Below are 18,761 nucleotides of genomic sequence, written 5' to 3'. Positions count from 1 at the left end.
TTGTATCTATGTACGGGGGGTTATTGTATCTATGTACGGGGGGTTATTGTATCTATGTACGGGGGTTATTGTATCTATGTGCGGGGGTTATTGTATCTATGTACGGGGGGATATTGTATCTATGTACGGGGGGTTATTGTATCTATGTACGGGGGGTTATTGTATCTATGTGCGGGGGTTATTGTATCTATGTACGGGGGGATATTGTATCTATGTACGGGGGGTTATTGTATCTATGTACGGGGGGGTTATTGTATCTATGTACGGGGGGTTATTGTATCTATGTACGGGGGGTTATTGTATCTATGTACGGGGGGTTATTGTATCTATGTACGGGGGTTATTGTATCTATGTACGGGGGGTTATTGTATCTATGTACAGGGGGGTTATTGTATCAATGTACGGGGGGTTATTGTATCTATGTACGGGGGGTTATTGTATCTATGTACAGGGGGGTTATTGTATCTATGTACGGGGGGTTATTGTATCTATGTACAGGGGGGTTATTGTATCTATGTACGGGGGGTTATTGTATCTATGTACGGGGGGTTATTGTATGTATGTACGGGGGGTTATTGTATCTATGTACGGGGGTTATTGTATCTATGTACGGGGGGTTATTGTATCTATGTACGGGGGGTTACTGTATCTATGTACGGGGGGTTATTGTATCTATGTACGGGGGTTATTGTATCTATGTACGGGGGGTTACTGTATCTATGTACGGGGGGTTATTGTATCTATGTACAGGGGGTTATTGTATCTATGTACGGGGGGGTTATTGTATCTATGTACGGGTGGTTATTGAATCTATGTACGGGGGGTTATTGTATCTATGTACGGGGGGTTATTGTATCTATGTACGGGGGGTTATTGTATCTATGTACGGGGGGTTATTGTATCTATGTACGGGGGGTTATTGTATCTATGTACTGGGGGTTATTGTATCTACGTACGGGGGTTATTTTATCTACGTACGGGGGGTTATTGTATCTACGTACGGGGGGTTATTGTATCTACGTACGGGGGTTATTGTATCTACGTACGGGGGGTTATTGTATCTATGTACGGGGGTTATTGTATCTATGTACGGGGGGTTATTGTATCTATGTACGGGGGGTTATTGTATCTATGTACGGGGGGTTTATTGTATCTATGTACGGGGATTATTGTATCTATGTACGGGGGGTTATTGTATCTATGTACGGGGGTTATTGTATCTATGTACGGGAGGTTATTGTATCTATGTACGGGGGGTTATTGTATCTATGTACGGGGGGTTATTGTATCTATGTACGGGGGGTTATTGTATCTATGTACGGGGGGTTTTTGTATCTATGTACGGGGGGTTATTGTATCTATGTACGGGGGTTTATTGTATCTATGTACGGGTGGTTAATGTATCTATGTACGGGGGGTTATTGTATCTATGTACGGGGGGTTATTGTATCTATGTACGGGGGGTTATTGTATCTATGTACGGGTGGTTATTGTATCTATGTACGGGTGGTTATTGTATCTATGTACGGGGGGTTATTGTATCTATGTACGGGTGGTTATTGTATCTATGTACGGGGGGTTATTGTATCTATGTACGGGGGGTTATTGTATCTATGTACGGGGGGTTATTGTATCTATGTACGGGGGGTTATTGTATCTATGTACGGGGGGTTATTGTATCTATGTACGGGGGGTTATTGTATCTATGTACGGGGGGTTATTGTATCAATGTACGGGGGGTTTATTGTATCTATGTACGGGGGGTTTATTGTATCTATGTACGGGGGGTTATTGTATCTATGTACGGGGGGTTTATTGTATCTATGTACGGGGAGTTATTGTATCTATGTACGGGGGGTTATTGTATCTATGTACGGGGAGTTATTGTATCTATGTACGGGGAGTTATTGTATCTATGTACGGGGGGTTATTGTATCTATGTACGGGGGGTTATTGTATCTATGTACGGGGGGATATTGTATCTATGTACGGGGGGTTATTGTATCTATGTACGGGGAGTTATTGTATCTATGTACGGGGGTTATTGTATCTATGTACGTGGGGTTATTGTATCTATGTACGGGGGTTTATTGTATCTATGTACGGGGGGTTATTGTATCTATGTACGGGGGGTTATTGTATCTATGTACGGGGGTTATTGTATCTATGTACGGGGGGTTATTGTATCTATGTACGGGGGGTTATTGTATCTATGTACGGGGATTATTGTATCTATGTACGGGGGGTTATTGTATGTATGTACGGGGGGTTATTGTATCTATGTACGGGGGTTATTGTATCTATGTACGGGGGGTTATTGTATCTATGTACGGGGGGTTATTGTATCTATGTATGGGGGGGTTATTGTATCTATGTACGGGGGGGTTATTGTATCTATGTACGGGGGGTTATTGTATCTATGTACGGGGGGTTATTGTATCTATGTACGGGGGGTTATTGTATCTATGTACGGGGGTTATTGTATCTATGTACGGGGGGGTTATTGTATCTATGTACGGGGGGTTATTGTATCTATGTACGGGGGTTATTGTATCTATGTACGGGGGGTTATTGTATCTATGTACGGGGGTTATTGTATCTATGTAGGGGGGGTTATTGTATCTATGTACGGGGGTTTATTGTATCTATGTACGGGGGTTTATTGTATCTATGTACGGGGGTTATTGTATCTATGTACGGGGGGTTATTGTATCTATGTACGAGGGGGTTATTGTATCTATGTACGGGGGGTTATTGTATCTATGTACGGGGGGTTATTGTATCTATGTACGGGGGGTTATTGTATCTATGTACGGGGGGTTATTGTATCTATGTACGGGGGGTTATTGTATCTATGTACGGGGGGTTATTGTATCTATGTACGGGGGGTTATTGTATCTATGTACGGGGGGTTATTGTATCTATGTACGGGGGTTATTGTATCTATGTACGGGGGGTTATTGTATCTATGTACGGGGGTTATTGTATCTATGTAGGGGGGGTTATTGTATCTATGTACGGGGGTTTATTGTATCTATGTACGGGGGGTTATTGTATCAATGTACGGGGGGTTTATTGTATCTATGTACGGGGGGTTTATTGTATCTATGTACGGGGGGTTATTGTATCTATGTACGGGGGGTTTATTGTATCTATGTACGGGGAGTTATTGTATCTATGTACGGGGGGTTATTGTATCTATGTACGGGGAGTTATTGTATCTATGTACGGGGAGTTATTGTATCTATGTACGGGGGGTTATTGTATCTATGTACGGGGAGTTATTGTATCTATGTACGGGGGTTATTGTATCTATGTACGGGGGGTTATTGTATCTATGTACGGGGGTTTATTGTATCTATGTACGGGGGGTTATTGTATCTATGTACGGGGGGTTATTGTATCTATGTACGGGGGTTATTGTATCTATGTACGGGGGGTTATTGTATCTATGTACGGGGGGTTATTGTATCTATGTACGGGGATTATTGTATCTATGTACGGGGGGTTATTGTATGTATGTACGGGGGGTTATTGTATCTATGTACGGGGGTTATTGTATCTATGTACGGGGGGTTATTGTATCTATGTACGGGGGGTTATTGTATCTATGTACGGGGGGGTTATTGTATCTATGTACGGGGGGGTTATTGTATCTATGTACGGGGGGTTATTGTATCTATGTACGGGGGGTTATTGTATCTATGTACGGGGGGTTATTGTATCTATGTACGGGGGTTATTGTATCTATGTACGGGGGGGTTATTGTATCTATGTACGGGGGGTTATTGTATCTATGTACGGGGGTTATTGTATCTATGTACGGGGGGTTATTGTATCTATGTACGGGGGTTATTGTATCTATGTAGGGGGGGTTATTGTATCTATGTACGGGGGTTTATTGTATCTATGTACGGGGGTTTATTGTATCTATGTACGGGGGTTATTGTATCTATGTACGGGGGGTTATTGTATCTATGTACGAGGGGGTTATTGTATCTATGTACGGGGGGTTATTGTATCTATGTACGGGGGGTTATTGTATCTATGTACGGGGGGTTATTGTATCTATGTACGGGGGGTTATTGTATCTATGTACGGGGGGTTATTGTATCTATGTACGGGGGGTTATTGTATCTATGTACGGGGGTTATTGTATCTATGTACGAGGCGGTTATTGTATCTCTGTACGAGGGGGTTATTGTATCTATGTACGGGGGGGTTATTGTATCTATGTACGGGGGTTTATTGTATCTATGTACGGGGGGTTATTGTATCTATGTACGGGGGTTATTGTATCTATGTACGGGGGGTTATTGTATCTATGTACGGGGGGTTATTGTATCTATGTACGGGGGGTTATTGTATCTATGTACGGGGGTTATTGTATCTATGTACGGGGGGTTATTGTATCTATGTACGGGGGGTTATTGTATCTATGTACGGGGGTTATTGTATCTATGTACGGGGGGTTATTGTATCTATGTGCGGGGGTTATTGTATCTATGTACGGGGGGTTATTGTATCTATGTACGGGGGTTATTGTATCTATGTACGGGGGGGTTATTGTATCTATGTACGGGGGGTTATTGTATCTATGTACGGGGGGGTTATTGTATCTATGTACGGGGGGTTATTGTATCTATGTACGGGGGGATATTGTATCTATGTACGGGGGGTTATTGTATCTATGTACGGGGGGTTATTGTATCTATGTACGGGGGGTTATTGTATCTATGTACGGGGGGTTATTGTATCTATGTACGGGGGGTTATTGTATCTATGTACGGGGGGGTTATTGTATCTATGTACGGGGGGTTATTGTATCTATGTACGGGGGGATATTGTATCTATGTACGGGGGGTTATTGTATCTATGTACGGGGGGATATTGTATCTATGTACGGGGGGGTTATTGTATCTATGTACGGGGGGTTATTGTATCTATGTATGGGGGGATATTGTATCTATGTACGGGGGGTTATTGTATCTATGTACGGGGGGTTTATTGTATCTATGTACGGGGATTATTGTATCTATGTACGGGGGGTTATTGTATCTATGTACGGGGGTTATTGTATCTATGTACGGGAGGTTATTGTATCTATGTACGGGGGGTTATTGTATCTATGTACGGGGGGTTATTGTATCTATGTACGGGGGGTTATTGTATCTATGTACGGGGGTTTTTTGTATCTATGTACGGGGGGTTATTGTATCTATGTACGGGGGTTTATTGTATCTATGTACGGGTGGTTAATGTATCTATGTACGGGGGGTTATTGTATCTATGTACGGGGGGTTATTGTATCTATGTACGGGGGGTTATTGTATCTATGTACGGGTGGTTATTGTATCTATGTACGGGTGGTTATTGTATCTATGTACGGGGGGTTATTGTATCTATGTACGGGTGGTTATTGTATATATGTACGGGGGGTTATTGTATCTATGTACGGGGGGTTATTGTATCTATGTGCGGGGGGTTATTGTATCTATGTGCGGGGGGTTATTGTATCTATGTACGGGGGGTTATTGTATCTATGTACGGGGGGCTATTGTATCAATGTACGGGGGGTTTATTGTATCTATGTACGGGGGGTTTATTGTATCTATGTACGGGGGGTTATTGTATCTATGTACGGGGGGTTTATTGTATCTATGTACGGGGGGTTTATTGTATCTATGTACGGGGAGTTATTGTATCTATGTACGGGGGGTTTATTGTATCTATGTACGGGGGGTTTATTGTATCTATGTACGGGGAGTTATTGTATCTATGTACGGGGGGTTATTGTATCTATGTACGGGTGGTTATTGTATATATGTACGGGGGGTTATTGTATCTATGTACGGGGGGTTATTGTATCTATGTGCGGGGGGTTATTGTATCTATGTACGGGGGGTTATTGTATCTATGTACGGGGGGTTATTGTATCTATGTACGGGGGGCTATTGTATCAATGTACGGGGGGTTTATTGTATCTATGTACGGGGGGTTTATTGTATCTATGTACGGGGGGTTATTGTATCTATGTACGGGGGGTTTATTGTATCTATGTACGGGGGGTTTATTGTATCTATGTACGGGGAGTTATTGTATCTATGTACGGGGGGTTATTGTATCTATGTACGGGGAGTTATTGTATCTATGTACGGGGAGTTATTGTATCTATGTACGGGGGGTTATTGTATCTATGTACGGGGAGTTATTGTATCTATGTACGGGGGTTATTGTATCTATGTACGGGGGGTTATTGTATCTATGTACGGGGGTTTATTGTATCTATGTACGGGGGGTTATTGTATCTATGTACGGGGGGTTATTGTATCTATGTACGGGGGTTATTGTATCTATGTACGGGGGGTTATTGTATCTATGTACGGGGGGTTATTGTATCTATGTACGGGGATTATTGTATCTATGTACGGGGGGTTATTGTATGTATGTACGGGGGGTTATTGTATCTATGTACGGGGGTTATTGTATCTATGTACGGGGGGTTATTGTATCTATGTACGGGGGGTTATTGTATCTATGTACGGGGGGGTTATTGTATCTATGTACGGGGGGGTTATTGTATCTATGTACGGGGGGTTATTGTATCTATGTACGGGGGGTTATTGTATCTATGTACGGGGGGTTATTGTATCTATGTACGGGGGTTATTGTATCTATGTACGGGGGGGTTATTGTATCTATGTACGGGGGGTTATTGTATCTATGTACGGGGGTTATTGTATCTATGTACGGGGGGTTATTGTATCTATGTACGGGGGTTATTGTATCTATGTAGGGGGGGTTATTGTATCTATGTACGGGGGTTTATTGTATCTATGTACGGGGGTTTATTGTATCTATGTACGGGGGTTATTGTATCTATGTACGGGGGGTTATTGTATCTATGTACGAGGGGGTTATTGTATCTATGTACGGGGGGTTATTGTATCTATGTACGGGGGGTTATTGTATCTATGTACGGGGGGTTATTGTATCTATGTACGGGGGGTTATTGTATCTATGTACGGGGGGTTATTGTATCTATGTACGGGGGGTTATTGTATCTATGTACGGGGGTTATTGTATCTATGTACGAGGGGGTTATTGTATCTCTGTACGAGGGGGTTATTGTATCTATGTACGGGGGGGTTATTGTATCTATGTACGGGGGTTTATTGTATCTATGTACGGGGGGTTATTGTATCTATGTACGGGGGTTATTGTATCTATGTACGGGGGGTTATTGTATCTATGTACGGGGGGTTATTGTATCTATGTACGGGGGGTTATTGTATCTATGTACGGGGGTTATTGTATCTATGTACGGGGGGTTATTGTATCTATGTACGGGGGGTTATTGTATCTATGTACGGGGGTTATTGTATCTATGTACGGGGGGTTATTGTATCTATGTGCGGGGGTTATTGTATCTATGTACGGGGGGTTATTGTATCTATGTACGGGGGTTATTGTATCTATGTACGGGGGGGTTATTGTATCTATGTACGGGGGGTTATTGTATCTATGTACGGGGGGGTTATTGTATCTATGTACGGGGGGTTATTGTATCTATGTACGGGGGGATATTGTATCTATGTACGGGGGGTTATTGTATCTATGTACGGGGGGGTTATTGTATCTATGTACGGGGGGTTATTGTATCTATGTACGGGGGGATATTGTATCTATGTACGGGGGGTTATTGTATCTATGTACGGGGGGATATTGTATCTATGTACGGGGGGGTTATTGTATCTATGTACGGGGGGTTATTGTATCTATGTACGGGGGGATATTGTATCTATGTACGGGGGGTTATTGTATCTATGTACGGGGGGGTTATTGTATCTATGTACGGGGGGTTATTGTATCTATGTACGGGGGGATATTGTATCTATGTACGGGGGGTTATTGTATCTATGTACGGGGGATATTGTATCTATGTACGGGGGGGTTATTGTATCTATGTACGGGGGGTTATTGTATCTATGTACGGGGGGGTTATTGTATCTATGTACGGGGGGTTATTGTATCTATGTACGGGGGGATATTGTATCTATGTACGGGGGGTTATTGTATCTATGTACGGGGGGGTTATTGTATCTATGTACGGGGGGTTATTGTATCTATGTACGGGGGGATATTGTATCTATGTACGGGGGGGTTATTGTATCTATGTACGGGGGGTTATTGTATCTATGTACGGGGGGGTTATTGTATCTATGTACGGGGGGTTATTGTATCTATGTACGGGGGGATATTGTATCTATGTACGGGGGGTTATTGTATCTATGTACGGGGGGTTATTGTATCTATGTACGGGGGGTTATTGTATCTATGTACGGGGGGTTATTGTATCTATGTACGGGGGTTATTGTATCTATGTACGGGGGTTATTGTATCTATGTACGGGGGGTTATTGTATCTATGTACGGGGGGTTATTGTATCTATGTACGGGGGGTTATTGTATCTATGTACGGGGGTTATTGTATCTATGTACGGGGGGTTATTGTATCTATGTACGGGGGTTATTGTATCTATGTACGGGGGTTATTGTATCTATGTACGGGGGGTTTATTGTATCTATGTACGGGGGGGTTATTGTATCTATGTACGGGGGTTATTGTATCTATGTACGGGGGGTTATTGTATCTATGTACGGGGGGTTACTGTATCTATGTACGGGGGTTATTGTATCTATGTACGGGGGTTATTGTATCTATGTACGGGGGGTTATTGTATCTATGTACGGGGGGTTATTGTATCTATGTACGGGGGTTATTGTATCTATGTACGGGGGGTTATTGTATCTATGTACGGGGGGATATTGTATCTATGTACGGGGGGTTATTGTATCTATGTACGGGGGATATTGTATCTATGTACGGGGGGGTTATTGTATCTATGTACGGGGGGTTATTGTATCTATGTACGGGGGGGTTATTGTATCTATGTACGGGGGGTTATTGTATCTATGTACGGGGGGATATTGTATCTATGTACGGGGGGTTATTGTATCTATGTACGGGGGGGTTATTGTATCTATGTACGGGGGGTTATTGTATCTATGTACGGGGGGTTATTGTATCTATGTACGGGGGTTATTGTATCTATGTACGGGGGGTTATTGTATCTATGTACGGGGGGTTATTGTATCTATGTACGGGGGGTTATTGTATCTATGTACGGGGGTTATTGTATCTATGTACGGGGGTTTATTGTATCTATGTACGGGGGGTTATTGTATCTATGTACGGGGGTTATTGTATCTATGTACGGGGGTTTATTGTATCTATGTACGGGGGTTATTGTATCTATGTACGGGGGGTTATTGTATCTATGTACGGGGGGTTATTGTATCTATGTACGGGGGGTTATTGTATCTATGTACGGGGGGTTATTGTATCTATGTACGGGTGGTTATTGTATCTATGTACGGGGGGTTATTGTATCTATGTACGGGGGGTATTGTATCTATGTACGGGGGTTATTGTATCTATGTACGGGGGTTATTGTATCTATGTACGGGGGGGGGTTATTGTATCTATGTACGGGGGGTTATTGTATCTATGTACGGGGGGTTATTGTATCTATGTACGGGGGGTTATTGTATCTATGTACGGGGGTTACTGTATCTATGTACGGGGGGTTATTGTATCTATGTACGGGGGGTTATTGTATCTATGTACGGGGGGTTATTGTATCTATGTACGGGGGGTATTGTATCTATGTACGGGGGGTTATTGTATCTATGTACGGGGGGGTTATTGTATCTATGTGCGGGGGTTATTGTATCTATGTACGGGGGGTTATTGTATCTATGTACGGGGGTTATTGTATCTATGTACGGGGGGGTTATTGTATCTATGTACGGGGGTTATTGTATCTATGTACGGGGGGTATTGTATCTATGTACGGGGGGTTATTGTATCTATGTACGGGGGGTTATTGTATCTATGTACGGGGGGTTATTGTATCTATGTACGGGGGTTATTGTATCTATGTACGGGGGGTTATTGTATCTATGTACGGGGGTTATTGTATCTATGTACGGGGGTTACTGTATCTATGTACGGGGGGTTATTGTATCTATGTACGGGGGTTATTGTATCTATGTACGGGGGTTATTGTATCTATGTACGGGGGGTTATTGTATCTATGTACGGGGGGTTATTGTATCTATGTACGGGGGGTTTATTGTATCTATGTACGGGGGGTTATTGTATCTATGTACGGGGGTTATTGTATCTATGTACGGGGGGTTATTGTATCTATGTACGGGGGGTTATTGTATCTATGTACGGGTGGTTATTGTATCTATGTACGGGGGGTTATTGTATCTATGTACGGGGGGTTATTGTATCTATGTACGGGGGGTTATTGTATCTATGTACGGGGGGTTATTGTATCTATGTACGGGGGGTTATTGTATCTATGTACGGGGGGTTATTGTATCTATGTACGGGGGGTTATTGTATCTATGTACGGGGGGTTATTGTATCTATGTACGGGGGGTTATTGTATCTATGTACGGGGGGTTATTGTATCTATGTACGGGGGGTTTATTGTATCTATGTACGCTGATTTATGACGAAGAATTCCGGTTTTCGCTGTTTATTTTCTTTTCTTTAAGTCCGTGTGTCTCAGTGTTGAATTTGGTGTTTATCGGGGCACTTATTTTAGTTTCCATACTTCCCGGTAATGCCTCTGCCTCTGACCAGTGGACGGGCTGCCACAAAAGTTGTAATTTTTAGTGTTTATCGGTTTTAACTGAAAGTGCAAGTCCATCAGTTGTGTTTTTTTTGGTTAAAACCCAAAACCAGACTCCCTATTTATGATTAACCTTAATTTCACAACTTCAGGTTGGTAACTAATGCCTTGTTACTTTCTGTGTTCCTTTCCTACCAGCCATCCTCCACCTCTTCCTCCTCCACGACTATGACAAGAGCGGACGTCTCGATGGCCTGGAGCTCATGCAGCTGCTGAAAGGGATCCTGTCCCAAAATTCGCCGACAAAGCCACCCCCAGAATCTGTAATTATCAGAGAGAGTGGGACGATCCTTAGCATCCCCACGTTAAAGAGATGGACATTGTATGAATGTGAGGGAGAAGACTTAGAGGGGTTGTTGCAGGGTACATGCAACCACACGTGGGGTTTCTAGATAAGGCTATTTATTGAGCCTTAAAAATACAGCACAAAAACAAAACAGCTTCTTTTCAGCATACAAAAACCCGGACAGTTCATCAAACATGCATTTGGAAAACAGACCTTATAGCAGTAATCTACTTCAGCGTTTCAGTCCTATCTCTTGACCAGCCAGCCCTCATATGTGTACAGCCTGGGGGTTTTAAAACACCTTGATTATGCAGCTGGGATCAGACTAATTATCAGGAGCTTCCCAGCTGAAAGTTAACCTCGTCCCTGCTGCACTGCATACCTACACATACGTCTGCCAGGCATAGAGCTGGTGACGTTCATTCACCCTGTCACATTCCTCCCCTGTTAGTGTGTGGCTGGGGCAATGCACGGCTGAAGCCCGACCATCCACCCCTTCTCTAGAGAAGAAATCAGCATTCTAATTTTCTTTTCCAGGTCTGTGCTGAATCTCAAACGAGAAGGGTTGGAGGGCCATATACCACCTGGTCAACCTAGTATTGGAGTCTTTCATAGTATTTAACCATTTTAATGGAGCATGGTCTGTTACAAATGTAAAATGTACTCCCGTCAGGTAGTGCCTCAAGGCCTCGATTGCCCACTTTACTGCGAGACACTCCTTCTCAATTACTGAGTAGTTTTTTTCCCTTGGGAACAATTTCCTACTCAAATAAAGGATCGGATGTTCCACTCCCTCAAACTGTTGCGAGAGCACTGCCCCTAGCCCTATCTCTGAGGCATCGGTTTGTACAATAAAAGGTTTATCGAAGTCTGGGCTTCTAAGGACAGGACCCTCTGATAGACACCTTTTTACCTCCTCAAATGCTCTCTGGCACTCCCTTGACCATACCACTTGTGTAGGGGCACACTTTTTTGTGAGGTCTGTTAGTGGGGCTGCAACTTCCGAGTAGTTAGGGATGAACCTCCGATAGTACCCTGCTAAACCCAACAGGGAGCGTACCTGCGTTTTTGTTCGGGGGGGTCGGAACTTCTTTCAGGGCAGCTACCTTATCGGCTAGTGGCCTTACTTTTCCACCACCCACTGCATACCCCAGGTACTTGGTTTCCGCCTTACCTAAGGCACATTTCTTAGGGTTGGCTGTGAGCCCTGCCTCTCTTAGCGACTTGAGGATCGCTTTCAGCCTATTTAGATGGGCCCGCCAGTGTTTACTATAAATGACAATGTCATCTAGGTAGGCCGCAGCATAAGCCCTATGAGGTCTCAGTACTTTATCCATGAGCCTCTGAAATGTGGCTGGGGCTCCATGCAGTCCAAATGGCATTGTCACAAACTGGTATAAACCCATGGGAGTGGCAAAGGCTGTTTTGCACTTGGACTTTTCCTCTGAAGGGATTTGCCAGTATCCTTTTGTTAAGTCCAGCGTGGATATATATTCCGCGTTACCAAGGGCGTCAATTAACTCGTCCACCCTTGGCATCGGATATGCGTCAAATTTGGATACCGCATTGACCTTTCGGAGGTCCTCACAAAATCTTACCTTCCCATCGGCTTTAGGGACCATAACTAGTGGACTACACCACTCACTGCCTGATTCCTCAATCACTCCTAAGTGTAACATTTCTTGTACCTCCTTATCTACCAGGGCCTTACGGCTTTCAGTCAACCTGTAAGGACGAGAACGTACTTTTACCCCAGGTGCTGTCTCTATCATATGGGAAACTAAATTAGTTTGCCCTGGTAAATCAGAAAAAACATAATTGAATTGTGTAATTATTTCTAACAAGTCCCCTTTTTGTTCAGAGGACAATTGTCTACCCATTGGGATTTTATCGTCACCCAAGATGTTCTCCCGTGGGGGCTGAGGACCCAGGTCCGTTTCCTTCTCCACCGGGTGGATGAATAGAGACCCCTGCACCTTCTAGGGTTTCAGCAAGTTCACATGGTAAATTTGTTCACCCTTCCTGTACCCTGGTTGAGCGATCTCGTAATCCACATCACCCGTGTGGCGGAGTACTTCGAATGGGCCCTGCCATTTGGCTAGGAGTTTGCTCTCACAACTGGGTAATAATAACATCACCTGGTCTCCTGGGTGAAACACTCTCATGCGAGCATTCTGATTGTAATGTCTCTCCTGACTGTCCTGGGCTGATCTAAGATTCTCCCTAACAAATTGGCCGACCACATCTAGGCGCTTCCTAAGGTCTAGTGCATATTGCAGGGTATTCTTAGAAGGGGACTGCTGTTCCTCCCAGGACTCCTTTAGGAGGTCTAGGATACCCCGGGGTTGGCGGCAATACAGTACAATAATTCAAATGAAGAGAACCCCGTGGAGGCCTGGGGAACTTCCCGCACTGCGAACAGCAGAAAAGGGAGAAGTTCATCCCAGGCTCTCTTCTCCGAATCTACAAATTTTCTCAGCATCCCTATTAGAGTTCAGTTAAATCTTTCCACCAATCCGTGGATGGTAGACCGATGTCCGAACAGACTTGACCTCTAGTAATTTTAAGACATCCTGCATCAGTTTAGCCATTGTGACGGGAGCTTTGTGACAGGCTATTAATAATACACACCAAAAAAAAATATATATATATATATAACTGGGTTGAACTGGGACGAGACTTAGATATGATAAAATATAATTTATTCCTTGATAAAGGTGAACACACGAGATATACAAAAAACAGGCAAAATATAGACACTTACTTAAAGATTAGGACAAGAAGGCCATCAGGATACAGGATGGCCATTTCTTCCATATTTCAGTTGACATCACAGCAAGACAGGCAGGTCATGAAGACTATACATGAAGACAATAGCCATAGGCTGAGCCTGGTTCTTATACAATTATTTCCCTTTGAACACAACCTAAACACAGTCCCTCTCATAAATCAGTGGTGACGTTGACAGTTTTCCTCACAGTAAAACTCCTCCCACCCAAGGACGTTTAAAAACTGCTTTTCCCTATCTAAATAACTTCATAACTTCAGTTCAGTAATACTTACTGGCACGCGAGCCGTATTAATACATTCCGTAACGCATGACGCTCCCAATGAGACTAAATATTACCGTGTAATACTAAAATTAAGAGAGATATTAATATCTGTCTGTTAGGACCGGCTAAACACCAGGTGTCTGTAACCGTTAGTTGCGGGTAAGTCCCACGAATACACATATGTAACTTATAGCATGTTCAGCCGAGGACATCTCATAATATTCTTATATTTAATAAGGTCACTCATTCTGTAGCCCCACTCCTAAATCAGGGGCGTTTGGCCAGTCTACCACATGGCAGGATACTATGGTTTGTAAGTGTGAGTTATAACGCTCACAATCCACTCCAGCTTCCTGCAAACAGGTAGCCTTTGATCAGGGGCTGCTTCCTACCCATTTGGTCTCTCTCCTGACCATTTGCATTTAGTAGGCAGGCATCTTTGAGGGTAATTTAAACAAAGGGCTATAATCACTAAAGAAATATTAACCCTTGCTCTCCCGGATCAACCCTAGTGTATGTGTGAGTGCAAACACCAGGATAACACAATACAGTTACACAGGGGAATAAGCATTTGGATATGGAAGCGAGGTAAAAACACATTACTGGACCTCAGTCCAGTTAACCCCTTGCTTCCCAGGTGAGGGTAGAGGGTGGCCAATTGGGGTGTAACCCCTTTAATCCCGGGCCAAATCCTCCCCATCATCACAGCCATTAAATTTGTACCTTGGTCTGTCAACATAATCTGTGGAAGTCAAACCCGTGAGAACAGCTCCCACAATTTGTTGGCTACTTGCTTCGCCGTTGCTGTCCTCAGGGGGAACGCCACAGGATATCTTGTTGCATAGTCGACTATTACGAGAATGAACCTGTGTCCTTTCGCAGAAGGTTCTAGATGTCCTACAAAGTCTACACCAATCTTCTCAAAGGGAACGGACACCAAGGGTAGAGGAACCAAGGGGGCTGTTTTTTTTGTCCCTTCGGACTAGTTAGCTGGCACTCAGGACATGCCGCACATAACTTAGCAATATCACTATGCATCCCTGGCCAATAGAAGCGGAACGAAATACGGTCCAAGGTTTTATCTCTACCCAGGTGACCACCCCAAGGGACAGTATGGGCTAGGGTGAAGACAGTTTTAACAAACACCTTGGGAACCAATATTTGTCTGGTGACCTCCCCTGTTTGTGTCTGCTTGTTCACCCTATACAGGATTTCATTTGACAATTCAAAACGAGGGAACACCATTACCCCTTGTGCATTCAATATCTGGTCATCAATCTTTACCACTGTATCATATTGTTTGGCCAGGACTGGGTCTTCCCTCTGCCTCTGGTGAAAATCAGGGAGACATAGCTCTGGTAAATCCCCAGGGCCTATCTCTCCCTCTTTCTGGCCATCCCCAGTCATGACTTGTGACTTATGCCTATTAGTATGGCCACCTTGAGTCCCAGATTTCTGCAACCAGTCCTGTTTGTCACAGCGTCTTTGCCTCTGAGTCTTTGGAACCCGGTGTCTACTGGGGAACAGGTCTGCCGAAAAGGGGAACAGTTTACCAGGTTTCTCCTGAGTCAGAGAATGAGGCTCCTCCTGAGAGACTGGAGCCATTAGGTTTCAAAAGAAAGGCCAGTCACGGCCGAGCAAAACGGGGGCAGGGAGCCAAGGAGCGACTCCTACTTCGATCCTGGCCTCCTGACCTTTTACCTGTAGTAGGATTTTGGCCGTCGGATACCATTTTACATCGCTGTGTATACCCTCTATACTCCATGGGGAGTCAAAGGAAAGCACGTCAGGCGGTAACAGTTCCCGGAAGACCAGCGTTTTTCCAGAGCCTGAATCTATAAGGGCCTGGACGGTTTTACAACCAATCTGGACTGGAAGTAGCCAGGGCTTGCCACTTTCTCTGGGGAAGGCCGAGGCGACTGTCCTGCTGAAGGAGCAATCCATCTGTGGACAGTCCACATGACGGTGGCCTTGTTCTCTGCAGGCCGAACATGGAGAGGGTTCCCTTGCCGGAGGGTGCCGTGGATACCGCTCAGCGGGACCGGATACTGGAGACCAGGCCTCCGATGGGTCCTGTGTGTGACGTCCTCTTAAGTTCCTCTCATTAGGCGACGAGCCGACATCAGGAAGTAGATGAGGGTCTCGGCGGGGACCAGCATTTGAACCCCTCCCTTGCAGGAATGACTGCTCCTTCCGTGGGACTTGGCGGTTGCGTATGGATGGGCCGTAGGTTCCCCGTTGGTCCCACCTCCCTCTTTGGGCGTCCGCAAGTGCCGGTGGAGTCGGATCCGTCGGGTCCAGGACACTCGCCTGCTCCTTGAAGTTCTCAGCGAGTCGGACCTCCAAAGGTAGGGTTTCAGCAGCATGGCGTTTTACCCAAGAGCGTGCGGAAGGGGGTATTATCTGTAGGAATTGTTCCAAAACAACTTGCTCAATAATTGCCTCCTTAGTGCGCTCCTCGGGTTGTATCCAGCGAGTCTCATCTTAGCGGTGTACTTCAGGCTCCGTAACTGCTGCCGGTAGGCCTCTGGGGTCAGACCTAAGCAATCCAGTATGGCGGCTTTTACTTGTTTGTAATCCATTGCCTGGTCCGCTGGGAGGGCCTGATATGCGGGCTGGGCTTCTCCTATAAGGAGTGGAGCCAAAGCAGTTGCCCAGCGATCTGCAGACCAGCCCTGGGCTTCGGCAACCCTTTCAAACGTCAGTAGAAAAGCCTCTGGATCCTCGTTCGGAGCCATTTTCCTCAGGAGGACCGGGGGTTTGTTCGCAAGTTCTGGACTGGCAGACCCCTTGGATTGAGTCAGCAACCTGGCCATCCGCTCATCCTGTGCTTCCTGCTGCTGGGTTAGGAGCTGGGTTAGCTGCTGCAATAGTCTTTCATCTCTCTCTGCCTGTAGTCGGGCCTGCTCCTGCATTAACTGTCCCTGCTGTCTGGTCTGCTCGCACAGAAACTCTTTTAAAAGTTCTTCCATTTTTTTTTTGTGTGTGTGGCCCTTCAACTGCAGGGGCCTCTCAAAATCCCGGCACTTCTGACACCATATGTTGCAGGGTACCTGCAACCACACGCGGGGTTTCTGGATAAGGCTATTTATTGAGCCTTAAAAATACAGCACACAAAAACAAAACAGCTTCTTTTCATACAAAAAAACAAAACAGCTTCTTTTCAGCGTACAAAACAAAAGCTTCTTTTCAGCATACAAAAACCCAGACAGTTCATCAAACATTCATTTGGAAAACAGACCTTATAGCAGTAATCTACTTCAGTGTTTCAGTCCTATCTCTTGACCAGCCAGCCCTCCTGTGTGCAGACTGGGGGTTTTAAAACACCTTGATTATGCAGCTGGGATCACTCTAATTGTCAGGAGCTTCCCAGCTGAACTTTAACCTCGTCCCTGCTGCACTGCAGACCTACACATACGTCTGCCAGGCATATAGCTGGGGACGTTCATTCACCCTGTCACAGGGGTATTGTGGGAATTACCTCCAGCGGTCAGTCTAATCACTGAAGGGAGATGGATGAACTTGATCTGCTTAAGGTGCTTTCTCTCATTGTGTGACCCTGCGGTATGAGGAGCAGACTAAATGACTATCCAGTACTTGATGGCCTATTTGAGGAGATGCCTGTTTATTAGCAAAGGGAAGGACTTCCTTTATGAATGCTTTGTTTTGACCATGCGTTGTTACACCATTTAACCCTGTATTTGTCCCCTGCAGGTAATCCTCGTGGTAGATGAAGTCTTGGAAAAGCAGGATTTAAACAGGGATGGGTTACTGAGTGCCCCTGAACTCGTGACACCCCCAGTCTATGCTTCTGAACCCCTCTTTGAGGAGGACCCATCCCAAGATACCATGCATTTGGCCATCCCACCACCTCAGGGGACTCCAAGAGAGGAGAGACAAGGGATCCTAGAGAACATCACAAAGACAGAGAAGAAACAGGGGGAAGGACCGGGATCTGAGCCCATGGATGCACAAGATATTTCCAAAGACCAAACTAACGATCCAGCACCCTCACGGGAGGAAGCCTACGAGAATAGCCAGGAGGAGCCAGTGGAGGGAGACAATGAGGAGCTGACTGACGAGACTATTCCTAAAATCGCTGGAGGGCAGGAGGAACAGGAGAAAGAGGAGGAAGAGAAACAGGACATGCAGAAAACAGTTGGGATGGAGGATGAGATGTAAAGTTATCATGTCCACTAGAAAAAGAAGCGCATAAAGATGCTTCTCCTTACCAGCTGTCTCTTTCATGTGGACCTAACACTTGACATCTGACTGCTTCGTATGGAGCACGTCCAGGAAAAACAGCTGGTATCTGCAGGGAGGACTTGGAGGGTATTTGGGGCTGTCTTACAAATAAACTCATCCCCTTCATCTTTACATCAATAAACTTTAAGAGGCGAAAATACAAAGCATTTTAGTTAGTCTGTGTATCCCCTGCGTCCTTCTCTTGTAATGGACGTGGCTGTGTGTGCCCTGTGTCCTACTCATGTAATGGACGTGGCTGTGTGCGTCCTGCGTCCTTCTCTTGTAATCGACGTGGCTGTGTGCGTCCTGCGTCCTTCTCTTGTAATGTAAGTGGCTGTGTGTGTCCTGCGTCCTTCTCTGGTAATGGTCGTGGCTCTGTGTGTCCTGCGTCCTTCTCTTGTAATGG

At 44.9% G+C, this 18,761-nt stretch overlaps 1 protein-coding gene across 2 annotated transcripts in view; it reads left to right on the top strand.

Moving 5' to 3' along the window:
* CGREF1 (cell growth regulator with EF-hand domain 1) overlaps nt 1-18,519 on the top strand; it is a 114,820-nt gene extending 96,301 nt beyond the window's left edge. For both annotated transcript variants that reach the window (XM_075595150.1, XM_075595151.1), the window contains 2 exons: nt 10,910-11,034; nt 17,825-18,519. In XM_075595150.1, coding sequence (XP_075451265.1) covers nt 10,910-11,034; nt 17,825-18,292 — 593 coding nt within the window. In that variant the 3' untranslated portion in view covers nt 18,293-18,519. The remainder of the gene's footprint in view (nt 1-10,909; nt 11,035-17,824) is intronic.
* The last annotated feature ends 242 nt before the right edge of the window (nt 18,520-18,761 follow it).

The sequence above is a fragment of the Ascaphus truei genome, chromosome 4 (genome assembly GCF_040206685.1).
Source record: "Ascaphus truei isolate aAscTru1 chromosome 4, aAscTru1.hap1, whole genome shotgun sequence".
Taxonomy (NCBI): domain Eukaryota; kingdom Metazoa; phylum Chordata; class Amphibia; order Anura; family Ascaphidae; genus Ascaphus; species Ascaphus truei.
This window is presented reverse-complemented; position numbering and strand designations above follow the sequence as displayed.